Here is a 22413-nt window from a genome sequence, read left to right as displayed (position 1 = left end):
TATTTTAAGGGCCCACTTTGAAACGCTTCTATTCAGCAGTTAACTTTCTGGTGGAGGCTTTGTGTGGTGCCAGCCACACAGATACACTTTTAGAACTTCTGCCTCCCAGAAGCTCATGCTCTCTTTCTAAATACTCTCTTCTGAGGTCATCAAATACTTCCCTTGTTTAGTAACAAAGAAAAATCTGAAGCTCTTTCTGTAACCAAATAGAAAGCCAGTCAGTCCTTTTCATTTGGAGGTTACACTGAAATTGTTGCGCATCAATGAGGCGACAGTTCTTTAGCACCAAGCACTTCATAGACATCCTCACTTCATTCTCAGACTGACGCTGTGAGGTTTCTAGAGAGGAGGAGGAAGGGCCCCAGGTCAGTTGGGTAGGAAAAACAGTTGAATTTGGAGTCAGGCGAACCCAGTTTTCATCATGTCTCAACTTTTCTGCCTTCTTACCTCTAAGACCGAGAGAACAAATGTTCTCTGGCCAGCCCACCTTCAAGGATTGTTTTTGAGAATCCAGGAGATGAGTCACAGGAAAGTTTTGAGACCAGTGAAGTGCTAAGTGTATGTATTTATACTGATGTGAGGCTCATTTGGGATGTCCTTAAATCCAGGCAGTGTTATGGCTAGAATGTTGCCGACGTCCTGTTCTCCTGGGAAGCACACAGCTCCCAAGCCAGCCCGCCTGGCCCGGATGTCATCCATCCTGCCAGTGAAGTGACTGTGGCATGTTGCTCTCTCAGCCTCGGTGTTCTCGTTTCTAATAAGGTTCATCATAGTCCCTGCTTTCTTGAGTTGGGAAACTCACATGAGACGTTTCATTTAAACTCTTTAGCACAGAGCAAGATGTTAGCAAATGTTAGCTGTTAGTAATTTAAGTATTTCAGACTCTAAAATGTTGGCATTGCCAATTGCTGTAATGGCTGAAGTGTGATAGAATTTGAACTAAACCCACGGATAGTTTTTCTTGTTAAGAAAACAATTTGTTTCCAAGTTTGCTTTGATGCCTATAATGAATACTTCCTGTCCTTGGTTTTAAGGAAGAGTATCTTCTCTTCCTTGACCCATTCTTATTCCCATGGTGAATATTTTAATTGTGGAAGAAAAAAAATCCTGTTGGCAGGATTAAATGCCGTAGTTGGCATCTTACTTCTCATCTCTAGAGATGCATTTCCATAGCTCCAAACATATGAAAACTGAAAATTTCATACTGCTTATTACCTTACTGTAAAATCAGACCACAATTTTATCAGTGTAATCACTGACCTGAAATAGAAACAGGAAAAATATGCGTAACATTGTACAGCATGGTGACTGTAGTTAATAATGCTATATTGTATATTTGAAAATGACTTAGGAGAGTAGATCTTAAAAGTTCTCACAAGGAAAGTCATTTGTAACTGTGTGTGGTGATGGATGTTAACTAGACTCCCTGTGGTAAGCATTTCATAATGTGTGCATATATCAAGTCACTATGTTGTACACCTAAAATTTAGACAATGAGGTATGTCAGTTCCATCTCAATAAAACTGAAAAAAAAATAAAACCAGAAGTATATGTAACCAAGAACCAAAGATCAGATGAGACATTGAAAGAATTTATCTTTTCCTCTGTAATGGTGATCTGGCATTGAGAGTACAGAATCCTAACCACTGGACCACCAGGAAATTTTCGTGTTTTTTACTTTTTTTAGTGGAAAAATTTTAAACCTGTAACAAAAGCAGTGAAGTCCCTTGTACTCCTTGTCCATCTTTAATAGTTATCACTTATGGTCAGTCTTGTTTCTTGCCTAGTGAAGTTCCAAAGCTGTTTGGAAAAATAGCTTGCTAGTTCCTGACTTTTGAGAGACTTAACTTTGTGCTTAGATACTGATAGTTGTTATTCTCTGAAACTGGTTTTCAAATCCTTTTTGCTTAATCCACATCTTCGATGCTTTGTTATACTGTCTGTGTTAGGTGGTGGTGGGAGACTGGGAGACAATGACAAGAAGACAAGTTGAGACAGGAGAGGGGTAAACAAAGACGAGAGAGGAGGAGGGGGTTAGGGGCTAGGACAGGGCAGAGGGAGGGTGGGGGGAGGGGGACAAGAGATGCGGAGTGGAGAAGGAGGAGCCAGACCAGGAGGGAGCAGTGCTGGAGACTGAGTGAGGCTGACTGACAGGTAGCTGATGGATGGATGGATTCCTGGAGAGGGAGCGTGTGAGGCGCTTCATGTCTGCTTGTATTTCCTGCCCTCTCACGTACGCTCATAATAGAGGCTACTCAATGGGTTGTAGGGATTTCGTGCAGATAAAGTGCTTGGCACAGTGCTGGCACTCAGCAGGGATCAATAAGTACTAGCTGTTGTTCCCTTACATTCAGTTGCATAAACTTCAGCCTTATTACTCTTAAATTCTACCTAATCCCCATCAGTCTTATCAGTCCTCAAGTTTAGCCAACAGCGCTATACAATGAATACCTTAACCTTAAAATTTAACTTAAAGATGGGCCATGAATAAATAGAGTTGACCATTGTGTTTTGGAGCCAAAATACCTTTATTGGGGTTACATTCAGTTACTCCAATTTTTGTTGTTTGCTGTTCAGTCCCTAAGTCGAGTTCTACTCTTTGCAGCCCCACGGACTGCAGCACGCCAGGCTTCCCTGTTCTTCACTGTCTCCCGGTGTCAGCTCAGATTCATGTGCATTGGGTCAGTGATGCCATCCAGCCACCTCATCCTCTGTCACCATCTTCTCCTTTTGCCTTCAATCTTTCCGAGCATCAGATCTTTTCCAATGGTCGGCTGTTTGCATCAGGTGGCCAAAGTATTGGAGCTTCAATATCAGTCCTTCCAGTGAATATTCAGGGTTGATTTCCTTTAGGATTGACTCCAATTAAAGTTATGCCAATAGTAATGGCTGACGAGACGTTCTAGGGAAATTGCCTTCCATTGGGCAGCCTCTTGACTTCAGTCACTCGGGTCCAAGTGACCCAGGAGCCTTGATGATGCTGTAACAGAAAACAGGAAATGTGAAATGAGGGCTTACACACCCTCCCAAGCCTGGCAGGAGAGGGGGAGGCTTTCAGTCTGTTGCAAATGGCCTGTGACAGAATAAAAAGGCTTTTAAGGTTAGTGGGCTCACTGGGGACACTTTGACTCTGGGAACCTTTCTTCCCTCACAAATAAGAAGTCTGTGGAGGCATCTCGGCCTGTTAGGAGACAGTAATGAATCCTGTTTCTTTTGAAAGCACAGAGAAAGGTACTTTCATGCTACACCTTGTTTTAGGTTCTTGGCTGTGGTGTACATTCCATTTAAAAAGTTACTGTATTTCCTACACCTTGCTAAGTTTTCCTGGTTGGGTTGCATTTGCTTCTCATCTTGCCCGTCTGTCACTTCTGCTATTCTTACTTAAGGCTGGCAGGTCATTAAGGTGCACTCTTCAGTCATGACCTAATTTTTTTACCTTGCTGCCAAAGATAAACAAGTGCAGGATGTTCTTACGACTGAGTTCATTCTAAGAAACCCTGAGCAGGGCTGAGTCGTCTATTGTATTAGGCAGGTGAGAGTGAAGACTCTGTGAGAAGAACGCTCCATCTCTGCCCCAAAAGAACTTACATTATTGTGGTAACAATAATAAGAGAAGGGATGATTACTCTCTGTTGCGGTGCCCTGGTGCCAGGCGCCATGCCCGCATCCGTGTGGAGAACGTCTCCACACGCAAGTATGCATTGACCCCTCCTGACGGCCCAACTCGGTTTTGAAGCCATTGTTCAGTTGAGAAACTGAGGCTCGGAAACTAATATCTTAAAGACATGGTGGGCTGAGATTTGAACAAGGCTTGTCCACCCTGGAGCCCAGGCTTAGTGTCCCACAAGGGACACGGGGACAGATTCCTCAGGGCGCCCTTGACGGACATCGGGTCCTCCCCGAGTGCGAGGCGAACCGGAAGTAATCAACCAGAGGTGAGGGGTGGGGAGGCAGAAGGACCAGTCAGAGGTTTCCTAGCCTTGGTGCGGGCGGGAGGATGAGAAGGGACTAGGCATTCCAGGGGGAGTGACTGGCCCTGGGCAAGGTGCTCACCGCTGAGGCAGCAACGGGGAATCCGCGGGGGCCTGTGGGGGGCAGGCTGAATGAAGAGCAGGCGTCCTGGGGGAAGATGGTCCTTCTGGAGCCCGGATTTCTTCCCCAGAGGTGGCAGCAGCAACAGCCCTCGCCGGTGTCTGAGGGAACAGTGTCTCCTACATTGTTGGCCAACTGCCAGCTTCCCCGCGAGGCACGGGATAGCCCTGTTCCTCACAGCGCCTCGGCTGACCGCGCCAGTGAAGGTGACCGAGGCCCACAGGTAGGGCCGCCTCCCGAGCTGTTCTCTTCGGCTTCTCGGCCGGCGGCCATCTTGGTGGATTTTCACGGAAGAGCGACTCGGGTCAGATCTGCATTTTTTTAGGAAGAGCGCTCAGGTGGCAGTGCGGAGGTGGAACGAGGGGCCAGATCAAAGCTGGGAACTAGTCGAGGGTGTGGAAAATACAGGCTTGCTGAGAGATTTGGGAGGAAAAGTGGCCAGGCTGTGAGTGTGCGCTTACTGGGTTGAGAGGGAGAGGAGTGTGAATGTTGGGTTCAGAATGGTGTGAAGATAGTCTAGAGTCTTCTTTTATGTCGGTCCTTGTACTCCATCTTTAGTCATCGTTGACTTCATTGACAGTGGATTCTTAGAAAGTGACACAAAATTCCTTTTGTTTTGGCTTTCTGGTTGAGCGAACGGTGACAGAGGACTGTGTATCTTCAGAAGAGTTTGCATCCGAACTGCCTGTCTGGACAGAGGTTAGGATGGAGGATTCTGTTTTCTAAAATGGACTGCCTAGGAATATCACAATATAAAAAGGTTGTCAGCAATAGTTACACCTTGGGCCAATTTAAATAACTTTTAAAAAAACTTTTTTTATTTTTTAAAGGGAATTTCTCTGGAATCCCATCTAATTTATTGCCTATAACACCCCTAAGTGGGAAGTAATGGAAAGAAAATTATTAGTTCTTTTTACTTAGAAAGAAACTTGCATAATCTGGACTTCACAGGAACCTACAGCAGCCCCCTTTCTAGACCTGTCTCTCTGTCAGGTTGCTGGGGTTCTGCTGAACTACGTCAGCAGTGTAGACATTGTGAACCCACAAGGCCCTTGGAGTCTGGGATGACATTCAGAGGCTCCATGTCCTTGGATGGAGAAATTTTTAAGACTTTATTTCACTAAGTGCTAACTGAAAATTAGTGTTTTATCTGTTTTTTTTTTTTTTTTTTTAACAAATGTATATGACAAACCACAGTAATATTAGCAGTGCTTGTGATTTTTGCCAGCAGTAGAACTCAGATATTTTCATATGATATAACAATTGTGATTATTACCTAAACTCATCCCTACTTTGAAACGACAGTAGCTACTCCTGGAGCTTGCAATTTAATGTGTTAATAAAGGAGTGTATATTTAATGCATAGTAAAGAAACACTGTATCACAGATTACTTTCAAAAGATACTTTGAGGACTGTTACAGTACAGTTGTTCTCTGCAGTGCTCCATGTTTATTTGATGTATTTGCAGACTTTATTCTGAGGAGTTCCTAGGCATCACCAGAGGGCCCACAGCACAGCACAGCACAGGTGAAGCCCCTTCCCTGAGTAGGCTTGATGTGTCAGGCTGGCCTTGGGTCCCTGTGTTAATTGGGCTTCTCTTGCTGGGCATGGCCTTGTTCATAGTCTGCTTCCTTCCTAACCCTGCTGAGTTCAACCCCCTTCACAACTCCTGGTAGTCCATGTCTGTGTCCTTAAAAATTAATCCACAGGACAGCGCTTGTCTTCTGTTAGACTTTTGCTTTGAGGGTGTGTACATTTTCATGAACGGGTCTTTCTCCCCCAAGGAGCAGAGGCTGTGTTCCTTGCATCCTTACCTCATTGCCCTACCCTTGCTCCCCAGCAGCTGACACAGTTTTTTGGGGGTGCTGGGAACATTGTGTTCAGAGTGTGAAGTTAATGCCAAGGCTGTATTCAGCTAAACTTGTTTTTTAGGTTTAACTGCTCTGGGTGAGGGTGTAAATTACAAAATAAAGGACCATGTAGAATGTAGATAAAATGACTTTCATCGAGTTCAGATTGTGGGAAATCATCCTTTTCCTCTAAGCTCATATTATAAAAAGTTGTATCAGACTGTTATAAACTGACTTGAGAATAGTCTGAGCATGATCTCATCGGTTGGAACTGAGTGTGAAATAAAACACGAAGCCGTCCCTCTTTTTTGAAGGATCTGTTTTATAGATTTTTAAATTACAGAGATTCCTTGAACTGGAGGATCATAATGAAGGGCCCACAAAGGAAATAAGACTAAAGCGACCAGGGTTTAAATAATGGAATGTGAGCAAAAGTAAAGGGGGTGTTTATCACATCTGACACGCCCCATCCTCTCCCCCCTCCTCCCCCCCCACCCCAGCCCCAGAGCCACGAGGTGGACAGTAATGACTGCCACATAGCCCGTCTATCTGACTCCAGCAGGAACCATAACCTTGGGCACGATCACCAACAAGAAGGTGGGAAGCTTCCCTGGGATGTTTTTCCTGGAGATGAAGCCTCCCTTTCCCTCGCCTCCACCCCCTCCTCACTCGTATCCCCGTTCCTCCCACCTTCTCCCCCCACTCCCATCCCCTCCCGCTTTGGGACTGAAGTAGCCTGTTCCCCTCCTCCTTGGCAGTGGCAGCTTCAGCAGCAGCCCCTGAGAGTCTAGACCAGACATGCCATATGGGAGAATCTTTTGTAAACATTTTTGATCAGTGACTCACAACTTTTAAGAAAGGATTATTTTTGTATAAAATGATCTTTAAATTGTACTTTAAAGACCCAAGCTCTTTTCTTCGAATGCTGTCCAAATAAGTTAATCACTCACCGATCCAGTGAATTCTGTGGCATCGTTCTTACAGACTTTTCAGTTTGTTGTTCGCACAGTTGGAGCCGTAACTTTGGAGCACTTTTAGATAGCACCATTCTTGGTATTCAACTGGCTAATTAATGACTTTTCCTGAGTTTTGTGGGTGAGTGGAAACCTTTTCATGAAGGATGTGGTAATAACAAAAGGATTTCCAATGAGGTGAGAGGCATTCTTGAAGATAAAAATCTTAAATATTTTAAAGCTATGACTCAGGATGCCGCAGAAAATGTTAAACTAACATTTTTAAGAAGAATAGACGCAAGGATTTCTTTATCCGTTGGCAGAACAGAAGAGGGGAGCTATTTTGGGCATCGTTTTTTTTTAATGAATCCTCTGAGCTCCTTTAAGGGTCCATCCGGGGACTGGCAGGAAGTTCATGTATTAGGCAAGAAAGATTTAAGTACATTCTGCAACTTGGGCCTTGTAAGCTGTGATCATTTTTAAGGTTGACGAGCATTGTTCGCTATGAAATGAAGCAAGGAACTTGGCATTTATACGTCGTGAGTCAATTTTGACATCAGCCTGGATTGGGAATTGACTGGAAGGTTTTGGTGTTGGACTGTGGCTGCACTTCAGCGTCTCGATCCAGAGGCATGCATGAGCAATACTTCCCTTTGGGCTTTGGCCATTAATTTGTGGAATGGAGCAAGAACTGGAGAGGAAAATCGAGAGGCTGCCTTGGATTTCCTGACGTCCTGTTGAATCAAAAGGCAGTGGGAGGCCCTTTCCTTCCTGACAGAGAGGCCTCATCCCCTCACATGAAGTTCTCAGCATCTGTCTCCATGTGAGGGACAGTCCCCCTTTAATAATCCACACTTTAAATCGATAGTCACCCCAGAGCCGGTGTCTGTGTTCTGCCCATTCCAGGTGTTTTCCAGGCCACTTCCCCCGATTATGTAACTTTGATCAAATCCAGATGCTGCAGAATGTTTGATAGAAGAGGTCAGAGGGCCTTTGAGAAGAAAAGCATTTCTGTATTCATGACTCTGGTTTAATTTCCTGTGTAGCCCTGGTCTGCCAGAGTCGTGTGCTCACGCCCACGAAGTTGGGATCCTGCAGGGAAACGCACATGGACTTTTTCAGGACAGAGAGAGAAGAGTCCCCCCTCCCCCTGTGTACTTTTTCATGTTAGATGATCAATTATATAAGCGTCAGCTGGCTTCTATATGACCGTTTTTCTATTCTTGTAATTGTTCTCTGGTTATGGAAACAATTCACATTCATGGTGAGAGAAGTATGCCAGGATATAGAAAAGAAAAAAGAAAACTTAAAATGTTTGTAATCCCACCACCCTGTGTTAAACTACTGTTAATGGTACTGTTGACACACTACCATGCATTAACTAATGTTCACATTTTGGTGTAGTTCCTTCTGGACTTTTTTCAATTTTTATAAAATTATGGATTGTTATAGTATATTTCCAAGTTGTTAGATACGTTTTTCCAAAAATATTTTGAATGACATTATGGCTATATTCTATTTTATGGATACACCACAAACTAACCTATCTTGAATGGATAAATATTTTGTGCTTTTCCTTTTTGGTGCTGTTATTTTAAAAATCAGTACATACAAATCATTGGAGAAGGAAATGGCAACCCAATCCAGTATTTTTGCCTGGAAAATTCCATGAACAGAGGTGCCTGATGGGCTACAGTCGGTGGGGTCTCAAAGAGTCAACACAGCTGAGTGACTGAGCATATACAAATCATTGTTTGGGTCTCCTGGGATAAATTCCTTGAGGTATATCAAAGGTGATAGAATTCTTCAAAGACTCAGTTCAGTTCATGTTTCCAGTTTTTCTCTTAAAATGTTCCAGCAGTGTCTACATCAACTAGTAGCATTGTGTGAGAATGCCCATTTCATTGAAGTTTTACACTGTTAGCCTCAAGAAAAGGTCCCTGCCACAGAGAATTTACCTTTCCTTGATTACAAGAAATGTTAACATGCTTTCCTTGTTTCAGTTCAGTTCAGTCACTCAGTCGTGTCCGACTCTTTGCGACCCTATGAATCGCAGCACGCCAGGCCTCCCTGTCCATCACCAACTCATACTCATACTCATGCCCATTGAGTTGGTGATGCCATCCAGCCATCTCATCCTCTGTCGTCCCCTTCTCCTCCTGCCCCCAATCCCTCCCAGCATCAGGGTCTTTTCCAGTGAGTCAACCCTTCACATGAGGTAACCAAAGTATTAGAGTTTCAGCTTCAGTGTCAGTCCTTCCAGTGAACACCCAGGACTGATCTCCTTTAGGTTGGACTGGTTGGATCTCCTTGCAGCCCAAGGGACTCTCAAGAGTCTTCTCCAACACCATAGTTCAAAAGCGTCAATTTTTCAGTGCTCAGCTTTCTTCACAGTCCAACTCTCACATCCATACATGACCACTGGAAAAACCATAGCCTTGACTAGATGGACCTTTGTTGGCAATGTAATGTCTCTGCTTTTCCTTGTTTAGTAGTAATTTAAAGTTTCTGTGCATTGCTTATTCATAGTTTTGATCTGTTTTTCCATAGTGGGAGTATGTGTGTTAGTTGCTCAGTCATTTCCGACTCTTTGTGACCCCATGGACTGTGGCTCGCCAGGCTCCTCTGTCCATGGAATTCTCCAGGCAAGAATACTGGGGTGGGTTGCCATTTTCCTTCTCCATTTTTCCATGGAGGAGGGTTTTATCTTTTCCCTTTTGATTTGCAAGAGTTCTTTTATGTTAAGGATCCTTTGCCTAATAAGTCTGCTTAATATAACGACCATAGAAGCTCTGTTGACTTGCTTTCACTTAACTGACTCACTGCAGCGTGTAGCAGTCTGGCTCCCTTCATAACACACGCCTCTCTGGTGCCCACAGAGTCGAGCAGCCGCTCCTCTGCCACATTCTGCTCCCACCCCCTGAGTCACAAGCACACCCAGAGCCACTTGTGTTTCTTCCCACGTCCCTTTATTTCAGATATACTTGTTTTATTACTCAGTTCATATGAAAGCAGTGAAATCCAAATGTGAAGAGATTTGTCTCTATGAAAATTTAGGTCAGCGCTTTAGAGAGACTCTGTAAATAAATGCAGGTGTCTTTTTTAAAAAGTTGTTTCAGGACTAGGTGTGAATGACACAACTGTGAACAGTTAGAAGGGATTGTACTGGGATTTTATAGCGAATGGCCCACCCTCTTCCTCCACCTGCAGGACTGTAGAGCTGGAACTGAGATGAGGCATCATAGGTAGGATGGTAAGACAGTATCCAAGTCTAATCACACACCCACACTCAGAACAGTCCTCAGCCCTATCGTCAAGACTAGCAAATCAGTGTACATTCAGGTGGGCTAGGGGATCTCATGTTTTAATTTTCAAGAATTTCCTGCTTTAACCAGCTTTTTTGGTTGATTGGTCAGCCTCTGATCACGATGGCACTAGATATGCTTTTAGAGCTATATATTGTAAGTACTCAGAGAACAAGGCCTAACACATCTCACTAAGCCTTTTGCACATTCTAGGAAATGGTAGTGTCACAAGACCCTCTTCCTTGAAATTCTTTTTGCCCTCATGATTCACAGGGTGAAGTTACCAAGCGCAATAGTGACATAATTTGGGACTTACTCTTTAGAAAAACAATTCCTCAAAATTCACTATAGTCAGGAGTACAAAAACTAGGATAGAAGGGGCTTCCTATTTATGTTCTATTGGTTTACTTCAAAGAGATTGTTTAAAGAGTGTTTGTTTCTGAAAGTTCTCCAGTCGTGCTTCTGGAAGGTTAGCCTAGTCTCTCAGATACTTTAGGTGCCTCTAGTGTATCCTTTGAAGCGACTACTGGAAAGTCATGCCCACCCCTGAGATGGATGTCATTCCTCAAGAAAACATGTTTGGGTCCTCCAAATCTGTAAAAAAGGGAAAAACTGGAACAATTTTGTTTTCTTGCTTTTGTGTTTTGGCATAAAAATTAGAATTTCCCACTTTCCTCCTTTTTAAAAGTTTGATTTCTTACTGTAGTGTCCTTAAATGAGTATTCAGATTTCACCCCATAATATTCTATAACTGTTAAGATCTACTTGGAGGAGATTTGCTGTCTTGAAAGAACCTGTGGAGAGTTCGAACGTAGTTCGAAGAAAAAAAAGTAAAAGAAGAAACTTGAGGAAAAAATACTGAACTGTGTTTAACCCCTTAGTAATAATCACACGTTCCTAATATAAAAGATGTTGATTGGTTTTCAACTTTTAGAATCTACCTATAGACAAAAATGGAAGACTTTGTTATGACAAAATAGAAGAACAGAACTTCTTTTACACAAAGTAAAAGAAAATGAAAAGAAGGCCTACTTGGAGTGTGTATGTAGGGAAGTGGGGGTAGGTAGAAGGAAGGGTAGGATGTTAATATCCTTATCTTGTGAGGTAAATCATTGAGAGATACTGGACTCTAGCAGGGAGAACAGGAAATTAAAGTGTAAGTCTGTTACTGAAAATAGAAAGGTAAGTAGTAGAGCCTGGTGTGGGAGAGGGAGGGGCAGTTGTAATGATAGGATAGCTTGCGTTCAGAGAGATGGAGGTGATAACCAAAATAAGGCAACTGTTACCTCTGGGTAACAGAAGAATGGGATGGAAAATGTTTGTCCTTCATTATAATCCCTTCAGCGCTATTTGATTTTTAAATTATGTATGTATGTTAACATTTGAAAACGTTTTAAAGCAAGAAGCTTTTGCTCCGTATTATAACATAAATTAGCAATGGTAAAGAGGTGTGAGGATGGACCATCTCTTTCTTACAGAATTCATTTTGAGTTAAAGAACGTAAAGTTTAAACCGTTTGGCAACAGTAAGTAGTTACCTCTCTGGAATGTAAATGTTTAGGATTTTTCACAAGATTTGGGAATGGAAGAGTCCCATTTTTTAACCCTCTTTTTTTATTAATAAGTAATATGTACATATGTTAAGAAGTAAAAGTAAATCAGGACTTTGCTCCTGAAAATGAAACTTTTTTCCCTGTTTCTTCTCTTTCTCTTCCAGAAGCCCTTCAGAGGCCAGTAGCATCTGACTTCGAGCCCCAAGGTCTGAGCGAAGCAGCTCGTTGGAACTCTAAGGAAAACCTTCTCGCCGGTCCCAGTGAAAATGACCCCAACCTTTTTGTTGCACTGTATGACTTTGTGGCCAGTGGGGATAACACTTTAAGCATAACTAAAGGTAAAGGAGCTGTGGATGGCTGCTGGTGGTTGCAGGAGACAGAGATCGGGGGAGATGCGGCTTGACTGGCCACACCTTTGCTTGTTGGGAGAGCTGTTTGGAATCCAGAGAGAGCCAGAAAAACTAAGAGCACCTTTATGAGAGTCACTTTTCCTTCAGGAGAAAAGTTCTTGTGTAGTTCTTAGCAAAAGCAGAACTTTCTCTATTTTGTATTGAAAAAGACATTTGGACCAAACACGGAAAACACTTTTTTTTTTTTAAGAAAAAGTATTTTTCTACAAAAAGCTTCCATATATTAGAAACTAGGGCGCTTGAATAATAGATTTATAAAAAACTGTGGCTATGTATTTATCTACATATTCACTGTAAACAGGAAACTGTATACTCATACAGTTCTAAATGCATATATTTATATGGACCTGTTAAAATGAAGTAGGTATTTAGGAACTTGGAGGTTTTTTTTTTAGTGATCACAGAAGAGTGAATAAGAATGAACGTGTTAGCTTTTAAAACTGATGTGTCCGGTTCGGGTTCTTTTCTTCAAAGGTGAAAAGCTCCGGGTCTTAGGCTACAATCACAATGGGGAGTGGTGTGAAGCCCAGACCAAAAATGGCCAAGGCTGGGTCCCAAGCAACTACATCACGCCAGTCAACAGCCTGGAGAAGCACTCCTGGTACCACGGGCCTGTGTCCCGCAACGCTGCCGAGTACCTTCTGAGCAGCGGAATCAACGGCAGCTTCTTGGTTCGGGAGAGCGAGAGTAGTCCTGGGCAGAGGTCCATCTCACTGAGATACGAAGGGAGGGTGTACCACTACCGCATCAACACTGCTTCTGATGGCAAGGTAGGGGGCCAGGGCAGGGGCGGGGGCCAGAGAACCTGCTGCTGGGTTGCTAAGTTCTTGCAGCAAAGCAAGAAGATGTTTGAAACAGCAGGCATCATCCCACTAGCCTGGTCAAAGACCCTCTGTGGAGGAGCAGTCATGTGAAGTTACAGGTCCGCAGCCTGATGTTCTTTCATTGTCCTCCTGGAGTGGTGTGGTCAGCAGTTTCCTAAGACAGGTGGACTGTCTGTTGGGTTTTGGACTGACTTCTTATATTAAGACTCTCCCTTTTTAGAAAATCTTTTATTGTGATAGTAATTTATCCTTAGTGAGAAGAATTCACACAATAGATGGTTATTTTTAAAGTGAGAGATCACCTTAATAGTACCTCTCCAAAACAAGTGTAGTATGTGGCCTTCCTCCTGTAGATAGAATCACGTGTGTGTGTGTAATATTTTTAAATAAAAATGGGATCACATTATACCTGTATGTCTCCAAACCTGAGCTATAGTTTTGTAAAGGAGTTGATTTATATGGTTTCTTGATCTTCCTATAAACAGTCGTTAAGAGTCCAGCAAATTTGGAAAACTCAGCAGTGGCTACAGGACTGGAAAAGGGTCCGTTTTCATTCCAATCCCTAAGAAAGGCAATCCCAAAGAATGCTCAAACTACCATACAATTGCACTCATCTCACATGCTAGTAAAGTAATGCTCAAAATTCTCCAAGCCAGGCTTCAGCAATACGTGAACCGAGAACTTCCAGATGTTCAAGCTGGTTTTAGAAAAGGCAGAGGAACCAGAGATCAAATTGCCAATATCCTCTGGATCATCAAAAAAGCAAGAGAGTTCCAGAAAAACATCTATTCTGCTTTATTGACTACGCCAAAGCCTTCGACTGTGAGGATCACAGTAAACTGTGGAAAATTCTGAAGGAGATGGGAATACCAGACCACCTGACCTGCCTCTTGAGAAACCTGTATGCAGGTCAGGAAGCAACAGTTAGAACTGGCCGTGGAACAACAGACTGGTTCCAAATAGGAAAAGGAGTACGTCAAGGCTGTATATTGTCACCCTGCTTATTTAACTTATATGCAGAGTACATCATGAGAAACGCTGGGCACAAGCTGGAATTAAGATTGCCGGGAGAAATATCAATAACCTCAGGTATGCAGATGACATCACCCTTATGACAGAAAGTGAAGAAGAACTAAAGTCTCTTGATGAAAGTGAAAGAGGAGAGTGAAAAAGTTGGTTTAAAGCTCAACATGCAGAAAACTAAGATCATGGCATCTGGTCCCATCACCTCATGGGAAATAGGTGGGGAGACAGTGGAAACAGTGTCAGACTTTATTTTGGGGGGCTCCAAAATCACTGCAGATGGTGACTGCAGCCATGAAATTAAAAGACGCTTACTCCTTGGAAGGAAAGCTATGACCACCCTAGATAGCATATTAAAAAGCAGAGACATTACTTGGCCAACAAAGGTCCATCTGGTCAAGGCTATGGTTTTTCCAGTAGTCATGTATGGATGTGAGAGTTGGACTGTGAAGAAAGCTGAGCACCGAAAAATTGATCCTTTTGAACTGTGGTGTTGGAGAAGACTCTTGAGAGTCCCTTGGACTGCAAGGAGATTCAGCCATTCCATCCTGAAGGAGATCAGTCCTGGGTGTTCATTGGAAGGACTGATGCTAAAGCTGAAACTCCAATACTTTGGCCACCTCATGCGAAGAGTTGACTCATTGGAAAAGACCCTGATGCTTGGAGGGATTGGGGGCAGGAGGAGAAGGGGATGACAGAGGATGAGATGGCTGGATGGCATCACCGATTCGATGGGCATGAGTTTGAGTAAACTCTGGGAGTTTGTGATGGACAGGGAGGCCTGGCGTGCTGCGATTCATGGGGTCGCAAAGAGTCGGACACGACTGAGTGACTGAACTGAACTGAACTGAACTTAGTCCTCAGGACAGATACTGCTTTTATTAACTGCAATTTTGCATTAAGGAAATGAAGATTTGAAAGTGAAAGTCACTTAGTTGTGTCTGACTCTTTGCGACCCCAGGGACTAGATAGTCCTTGGAATTCTCCAAGTCATGGGTAGCCTTTCCCTTCTCCAAGGGAGCTTCCCAGTCCAGGGATTGAACACAGGTCTCCTGTATTGCGGGCAGATTCTTTATCAGCTGAGCCACAAGAGAAGCCCAAGAATACTGGAGTGGGTAACCTATCCCTTCTCCAGCGGATCTTTCTGACCCAGGAATCAAACTGGAGTCTCCTGCATTACAGGCAGATTCTTTACCAGTTGAGCTATCATGGAAGCCCCCAGTGAAGGTTTAGAGGGATAAAATTTCTTTGTTGAAGATCCCATAGTGAGTCACTAATGGAACCAAGCTCAGATTCCACTGTCTGCTTCACGCTGTCATCTAGGGTGTAGATAGGTGAATTGTCGGCATGGGTCCAGATGGTGTATATATTTTTTAATAACGTGTAATGCATGCATATGGTTTAAAAAAAAAAAGAAAATCAATCACCATGAAACATAATTCTGCCCCCTAATTCAGTTCCCCTGCCCAGAGGCAACCATTGTGACCAGTTTCTGCCATAGTTCCCCTATGTATACTTGTTTATACTTTTTAAGAAACACAAGTGATACATAATCTACACAGTTCCGCATCTTGCTTTTCCAGTCTAATAATATATTTTGGAGATTGTTTTATGGCAGCACATTCAGAGCTGCCTCATTCTTCTTAATGACTACATAGTGCGGATGGACCGTCATTTTTTTAAGCAGTCCCCTGTTGGCCAATTTTTAGGCTGTTTCCAGTCTTTTGCTATTATAATGCAGTTATGATGTGGATTTCAAGTCTTTAAAAAAAAAAACTCAGCACACTGTTTAAAAAAAAAAAGCTTTACACCACCATCCCATATACAGGCTAGTAACAGAAGGTTCAGGAAACCCTACTCATTACTCCTACTGTATGTAATGCACTCTGATATTTTGTATACCATTCTGTTCTGTTTCATTTTAAAACATTCTGGGCATAATCCACTAAATTTATTCCATAGACCCCACTGGTGGGTCATGACCAGCATTTTGAAATTACACTGCACATACTTCTTTGTGTACAGTCCAAGTTATGCAAGATAAGTTGCTAGAACTGATTGAAGGTTATGCGTATCTAAAACTTGTATAGATGGTGCCAAATTACTTTCTTTAGGAATTGTGCAGATGTGTTTTCTCACCAGCAGTGTTGTGAGAGCGTGTTCCCTTTCCCCTCCTCAGCAGTATGTTCTCAGACTTGCAAAAGCCTCTCTGTCACTGACTGGTAAAGATGATCCCTCATTATACTTACTATACCTGTGCTTTCTAAATTCATCTTTTCTTATGCATTTGAAGTATACCAAATTTACATTTGTATTCAGGTGTATTCTCTTTCATTGGTCTGTCTCTTCATACAGCAATACCAGACTTTTTAATTGTATGACTTTAAAATATATTTTAATATCTGGTAGGGCTAGTCCTTTTTTTTGGCCAAACCTTGGCAGCAAACAGGGATCTTAGTTCCCTGACCAGGGATCATACCCACGCCCCCTGCATTGGAAAGCAGAGTCTTAACCACTGGACCAACCAGGGAAGTTCCTAGTCCCCTTTTCTTACTCTTGCTAGCATTTTCATGGCCATTCTCACACATTGATTTGTACCATAGAGACACACAGTGCATGACTTATTTCAGTGTTCTCATCTGGTGTTTTTCTGATTCTTTCCTTCACTGCCCATGTCTTTACAGCAGCACCGGAGTCTATACGACAAGCAGCATAGTCTGCTGTTGATGGCTGACCAGAATGTGGCCTCATCAGCATGCTTTGCAGGTCATTGTTCTCAGCCCAGCTGTGGAGCTAGGTCCTTCCATTCTGCGGGATACATTCCAGGGTGCTGGGCCCTTTGAAACCTTGCCTTCAGGCCGCAGGGGAGCCTTTTCAGTGAATTAGAATGGAGTGCACCACCCATGGGGGGGGGGGTGATTTCCTGGAGCTGACAGCTTGCTTCCCATCTGTGCTGTTTACCCAGGGCGAGCCATGCTGCACCACAGTAATCAGGCGAGGTCTGTACTGAACAGGATAATGGTTTCTTTTCCCTGGAGTTGTTTAATCAGCATCCTTGGAACAGATGCAGGGCAGGAATGATCTAGTTTGACAACTCATTAGCTGGGGGTTGGTCTGAAATATTGTTAAAGCGGGGGAGAGAGCAAGGCCTGCATGGATACATGATCTGCAGCATTTGAGAGTCATCTTAACGAGGACGCCCAGCTGCCTGTCTGGAAGCTGGTGTGTGCCAGGTGGGTTCCTTTCGTTCCAGGTAGTCCACGGGGGGCCGACCAGGCAGTGCCCACTGCTGGGCAGCTCATGAGCGTGTCCTAGGTTTCTTGACCCCCCCTCCTCCACCCCGCCCCCAGCAAAGACTCTCCGTTCAGCTGTCCCAGCACCTGGAGACTTCTCAGCCCATGGGGTCATCAGGTCACAGTCAAGGGGACTCTGTTGGGTGGGGTCGTATTCCTGGAATGAGTGGAACAGCCTCAAAGTCGGGGGAGGGGGAGGTATTACAGCGGCATGTTGGACAACACGGCTCGGCACGGAAAACGCTGCTTGCATAGCAGAGCTTTGATGCAATCCTTTTTGGATTTCAAAGGGGAAAATGTAAAGTTTGGTGGAAGGAATAGGCCGGGGTTGAATAAGTTTAATTCTTATTTTCAAATTAGCTAATCTTTAGAAAACAACTGAATTTTTAGGAGATTCTTCTCTCAGGCCCCAAAGGATTTCTTTCTGCCTCCACCCTCTTGGCTCTGGTTTCAGCAGCCCTTGTGGCTGGTCAGTCAGCCTGGGGGCCAGAGCCCAGGACTCCAGGAGTTTCAGGCTAGCCTCTTGGAAGGGCCGTACCAAACAGACATTGCTGTTTCTGGGGTGTCCTTCGAGGCTTAACAATCTCCAGATACCCTGGGATTTGGTTTTCATTCTTGATGCTTTCTTAAAGTTTGGAACCCTCTGCCAACAGAATTAAAGTGGAATTAAAGGCTGCTGTTCCTCCTCCACCACCCACCCCCATCATTCTCCCGTTGTTTGGTTATTTGTGTCTCTATCTTTCTTACTTGGGGGGTTGCCACTGCCAAGCCCCACAGTTCCTCACAGCCCTCAATAAGAGTCTTTCCTTCCTTTCTTCAACGAGCTGCCCAGTTGGCGTTTATTTTCATGGGCTGCTGAAGTCATAGATTTGGAGTTGACAGGAGCAGAATCTGAGCTTAGCTTTAGCAGAGGCGACATGGTGGGGCACCACCTGTATAACCTCTTGTGTTTTGAAGACCTGCCCGCCCTGACACTGGCTTAGCAGGTGCAGGCACCTGGTGAAAAGCCTGCTGAACCAAGCTGACCTTCCCTTGTCCAGGAGACCAGGGGGAATTATTATTAAGGACTGCCTTCCTGCAGGTGTTTGAGGAGCTTGGGAGTTGCTGGGCAGGTGTCACTTACTAGCCTCACAGCCTGTAAATACCACGTCCGAGGTGGGATGCCAAGGTCTGAGGCAGCCGAAGGTTGCCCCAGTCCGATGAGCCCGTGAGCCTGGCTGTCAGGAGGAGAGCTGTTCCTGGTGAGTGTCTCTGAAAGGCCCCATCTCTCGGGTCCCCACGTGATTAGGAAGACGTGCAGCCCTAGCTGAGCACCCCGAGTGTTTACGTAACTGGGCGCATAGCATGGTGACATGCCATTCATAACGTTCATTTCACTTTCTCCTGTGCACATGCCATGAATTCCTGATGAATATTCCCCCAGTTCACTAAGCAACATGCCGCTCACAGACCAGCCCTAATCAGAAGGAGGCCCCCCAGACTTGACTCTTAGAAGATGGCTGTGCTGTACGTTGAAGGGAGAGCAGTGTCAATATTTAATAAGTGTCAGGATGTAAATTTTATGTTGAAAAATGAACCTAGTCTCAGGGTCTGTAAATTTAATTATTGAGAAGGATAAAGTTTGCCCAGTCAGTGAAACCTCCCATCATTCTGAAATCTCTTAACAAAGGAGCCTGAGAGGGAATCAGCTGAGACCAAGAACAAATTCTGCATAAACTAGGGCTTAGGGGAGCCATTAGCATTCTGTGCAACTGAGTGAACTTGATCCTCGGGTTGGGGAGCGCCGCTTTCAAGCTGACAGGGAGAAATGGGTAACGAGCCTCGCTGCCAGGTGACCTGCCCCGGGAGCCCAGCAGGTGGAACAGGCTCTTCTGCATGTGCTGTGCACGGATTTCCAGGCTGGGAGGGTCACTCTGGTCCCAGGGGGCTGCCTCCTTGGAATGGCTTTTCCCTCCTCTCATCACTCCTTGGTAGGAAAAGTGCCCACCAGCTGAGCAGCCGGAGAGAAAAGGACTTGTTGCGGGGTGGGGGGTCTGCAGCCTGTAGTAGTGCGGTCAGGCCTTCCCAGAGAAGGACAGGGGTTAGGAGCTCTCCCCGCATCCCCACTCCATTGTCTTTGTGAACGGCAGGTGCACTGGTGACTTAACACTGACTGGGGTGCCATGTCGTCAGCTGAGGGCAGGCCCAGCGGTGCCCTCCTCTGCCCTCCCCCGACCCTGCCTTGTTCAGAGGGCCTGCGGGTGGCCCATGGCCTCTCCCTAGAGCGGTTCACCATGGCTTGGTCCTCAGCATTCTGAGGTGTGAAGGTGGGGCCTCCTCACCCTGACTGGCCCTCCCACCCAGAGGCGCCCTCTTCCTGAGGGACAGGCTCCCCAGGGCTGCAGGATTGTTCTGCACGGTTCTTGGGATTAGAATTTTATTTTAGTAGAATTGTTGCAAAGAGATTGCAAATTATAAACCTCTAAGCCAGAATCAGTCCTGAACATTCATTGGAAGGACTGATGCTGAAGCTGAAATTCCAATACTTTGGCCACCTGATGCGAAGAACTGACTCGTTTGAAAAGACCCTGATGCTGGGAAAGATTGAAGTGGGAGGAGAAGGGGACAACAGAGGATGAGATGGTTGGATGGCAACACCGACGCAATGGACATGAGTTTGAGTAAACTCTGGGAGTTGGTGATAGACGGGGAAGCCTGGCATGCTGCAGTCCCTGGGGTCGCAAAGAGTCGGACTTGACTGGGCAACTGAACTGAAGCCAAAGTTTGCCACTGGCTTGCCTGGTTTTTAAAAATTTGTCATCTTCCCAAGCAAAGAAAGAAAGATCTCTTATTAAGGACTCTTGTTTACCTCTTGAGAGCTATAGGTGGGATAACTTGTATGTTTGTTGATATTTCCTTTCTTTAAACTGTTTTTACTGTCTAAAATTATAGACATGCAGAAAGTAATGGAGCATACTGTTGCAAACAGCCAAGGCCATGGCCCTGCCATAGGTGATCTGGGCTTTTTCTTCCTCTGTCTTTTTTTTTTTTAAGTAGGAAGTTAATACAGCTACAGCTGACTGATCCTGTTCCTTCTGTCCCTCTTAGCTCAGCCATCAACACTGTCCCAAATCTGTATTCCTCCTTCCCACGTCTTTTCAGTTTGGGCAAGGCTTACAAACACCTAGTCGTGATCTTAAAGATCCCTCCACCTTGAGCGATTGTCAGCTGCCCTTAGTGAGCCAGCAGAGTCGCTTGTGTGCCTGGATCCCAAGTGTTCTCTGTGAATTTTAACCTGAATTGGTTTTGGTGAGGAAATACCCCCTAACTGCCTCATTGAACCAAAAAGAAGGAAGAAAGATAGCTGTCCTGTCCTCATGCTGCTCTCTGCCAGCCTCTGCCTTTGCCTTCCTTCCCTTTGCATGTTCAGACAAAGATGCCACACGGAGGGGTTGCCTGTGTGGGTGCTCACCTGCCGTTAGTCTCAATTCAAGACTGACGTGTATTTGTGTCTCTATCCCTTCTTCTCTGTGCTGGTGGGGGCCGTGTGGCCTATGTGCAGCCCTCCACACCCCCCACTCTGTCCTGAGAGAGAGCTGGCAGGGCATCCCTCATGGGCATGCCACAGGCATTTGCAGGTCTTGGCCTCTGATGCTTTCTACTCAGCCCAAATCGAGGGAGTAGGAACGAGAAGGAGATTTATGTTTTATTCAGTGATTTTCACCTCTGATCAGTGTTGATGCTGTTCAGTTGTTAAGTCGTGTCCAACTCTTTTGCAACCTCATGGACTGTAGCCCGCCAGACTCCTCTGTCCATGGGATTCTCCAGGCAAGAAATACTGGAGTGGGCAGCCATATCCTCCTCCAGGGGATCTTCCCGACCCGGGGATCAAACCCACATCTCCTCCATTGGCAGGCGGATTCTTTACCACTGAGCCATCAGGGAAGCCTGATCACTGTTTAGTTCTAGATAATTATATCATTATAAGTTTAGGGTAATAAACATAATTTTTATAATTCGTTTTCTTTTCTAATCAGCAAATACTAAGTTCTCCTCTTTATTAATTTAACCAACAACATTTTTGAGTACCAGTTATGTGCTTGTATCTTGCTCTGGACGCTGGGGACATAGGATAAAAGCAGACGGCTGAAGGGCTCTATTCTCATGAAACTGGCATTCTGGTAGGTGGAGACAGACAATAACCAAGCAGGTAGACAAGGAATCATCAGCCTGAGGTAAGTACAGCACAGAGAAGTAAGACAGGTGATGAGAAGACTGGTGCTCAGCCGTGACTCTGCGTTGGCCAGTGAGGGAATACTTCATGGACGTTGCCAGTGTGCTCAGGCTGGTTACAGAGAAGGAGACAGGTGGCAGTCAGGTGGGTGGAGGACGTCACAGAGAAGCACAGTTGCGTGATTTTCTCGCCCGGGGTCCTGTGCGGAGGGCGGTTCCTCTGAGGCCTGCTGTGTTAAGGCTCAGCAGACAGCTGGCCTCCCGAGTCGCGGGGCTCTGTCTGCTTGCTGGCTGAAGGCTGTCCCTGTCTCCTCAGCTCTACGTCTCCTCAGAGAGCCGCTTCAACACGCTGGCCGAGCTGGTCCACCACCACTCCACTGTGGCCGACGGGCTCATCACCACTCTCCACTACCCGGCCCCCAAGCGCAACAAGCCCACCGTCTATGGCGTGTCCCCCAACTACGACAAGTGGGAGATGGAGCGCACGGACATCACCATGAAGCACAAGCTGGGGGGCGGCCAGTACGGGGAGGTGTACGAAGGTGTGTGGAAGAAATACAGCCTGACGGTGGCCGTGAAGACCCTGAAGGTAAGCCTGGGCCCCGCCTGGCAGGCCGTCCAGCGAGACCAGGCGCTCGTGGCACTTCAGCTCCGGGGGCCTGTTGTCCGCCGGGCACAGCCACGCGCCCTCCGTTGCCTGCCTGCACACCCGGCCCCGGGCCTGACTCTCTGGCACACGCCGTCTGGGTTTCTGTGAGCGGGTTGACTCATTCTCCACGTGTTTCCACATATGCTGGAGAGCTGAGAAGTGCTGTGGGGTTTTTTTTTTTTTTGGTATAAAACGATTAGTCATTTGAAGGAGTTTTTTCATTCTATGGCAAGGGTGTTTTAAAGCTGC

The 22413-nt window shown here is 45.3% G+C and overlaps 1 protein-coding gene across 3 annotated transcripts in view; it reads left to right on the top strand.

The window, feature by feature from the left end:
• The window catches only part of ABL1 (ABL proto-oncogene 1, non-receptor tyrosine kinase), a 136177-nt gene that overhangs the window by 90068 nt on the left and 23696 nt on the right, over positions 1 to 22413 (top strand). For 2 of the 3 annotated variants that reach the window (XM_061154392.1, XM_061154393.1), the window contains exons 2-4: positions 11918 to 12091; positions 12638 to 12933; positions 21832 to 22104. In XM_061154392.1, the coding sequence (XP_061010375.1) occupies positions 11918 to 12091; positions 12638 to 12933; positions 21832 to 22104 (743 nt within the window). The remainder of the gene's footprint in view (positions 1 to 11917; positions 12092 to 12637; positions 12934 to 21831; positions 22105 to 22413) is intronic. The other variant, XM_061154394.1, reaches the window with a different exon arrangement.

This window comes from Dama dama, chromosome 11 (genome assembly GCF_033118175.1).
Source record: "Dama dama isolate Ldn47 chromosome 11, ASM3311817v1, whole genome shotgun sequence".
Lineage (NCBI taxonomy): Eukaryota > Metazoa > Chordata > Mammalia > Artiodactyla > Cervidae > Dama > Dama dama.
This window is presented reverse-complemented; position numbering and strand designations above follow the sequence as displayed.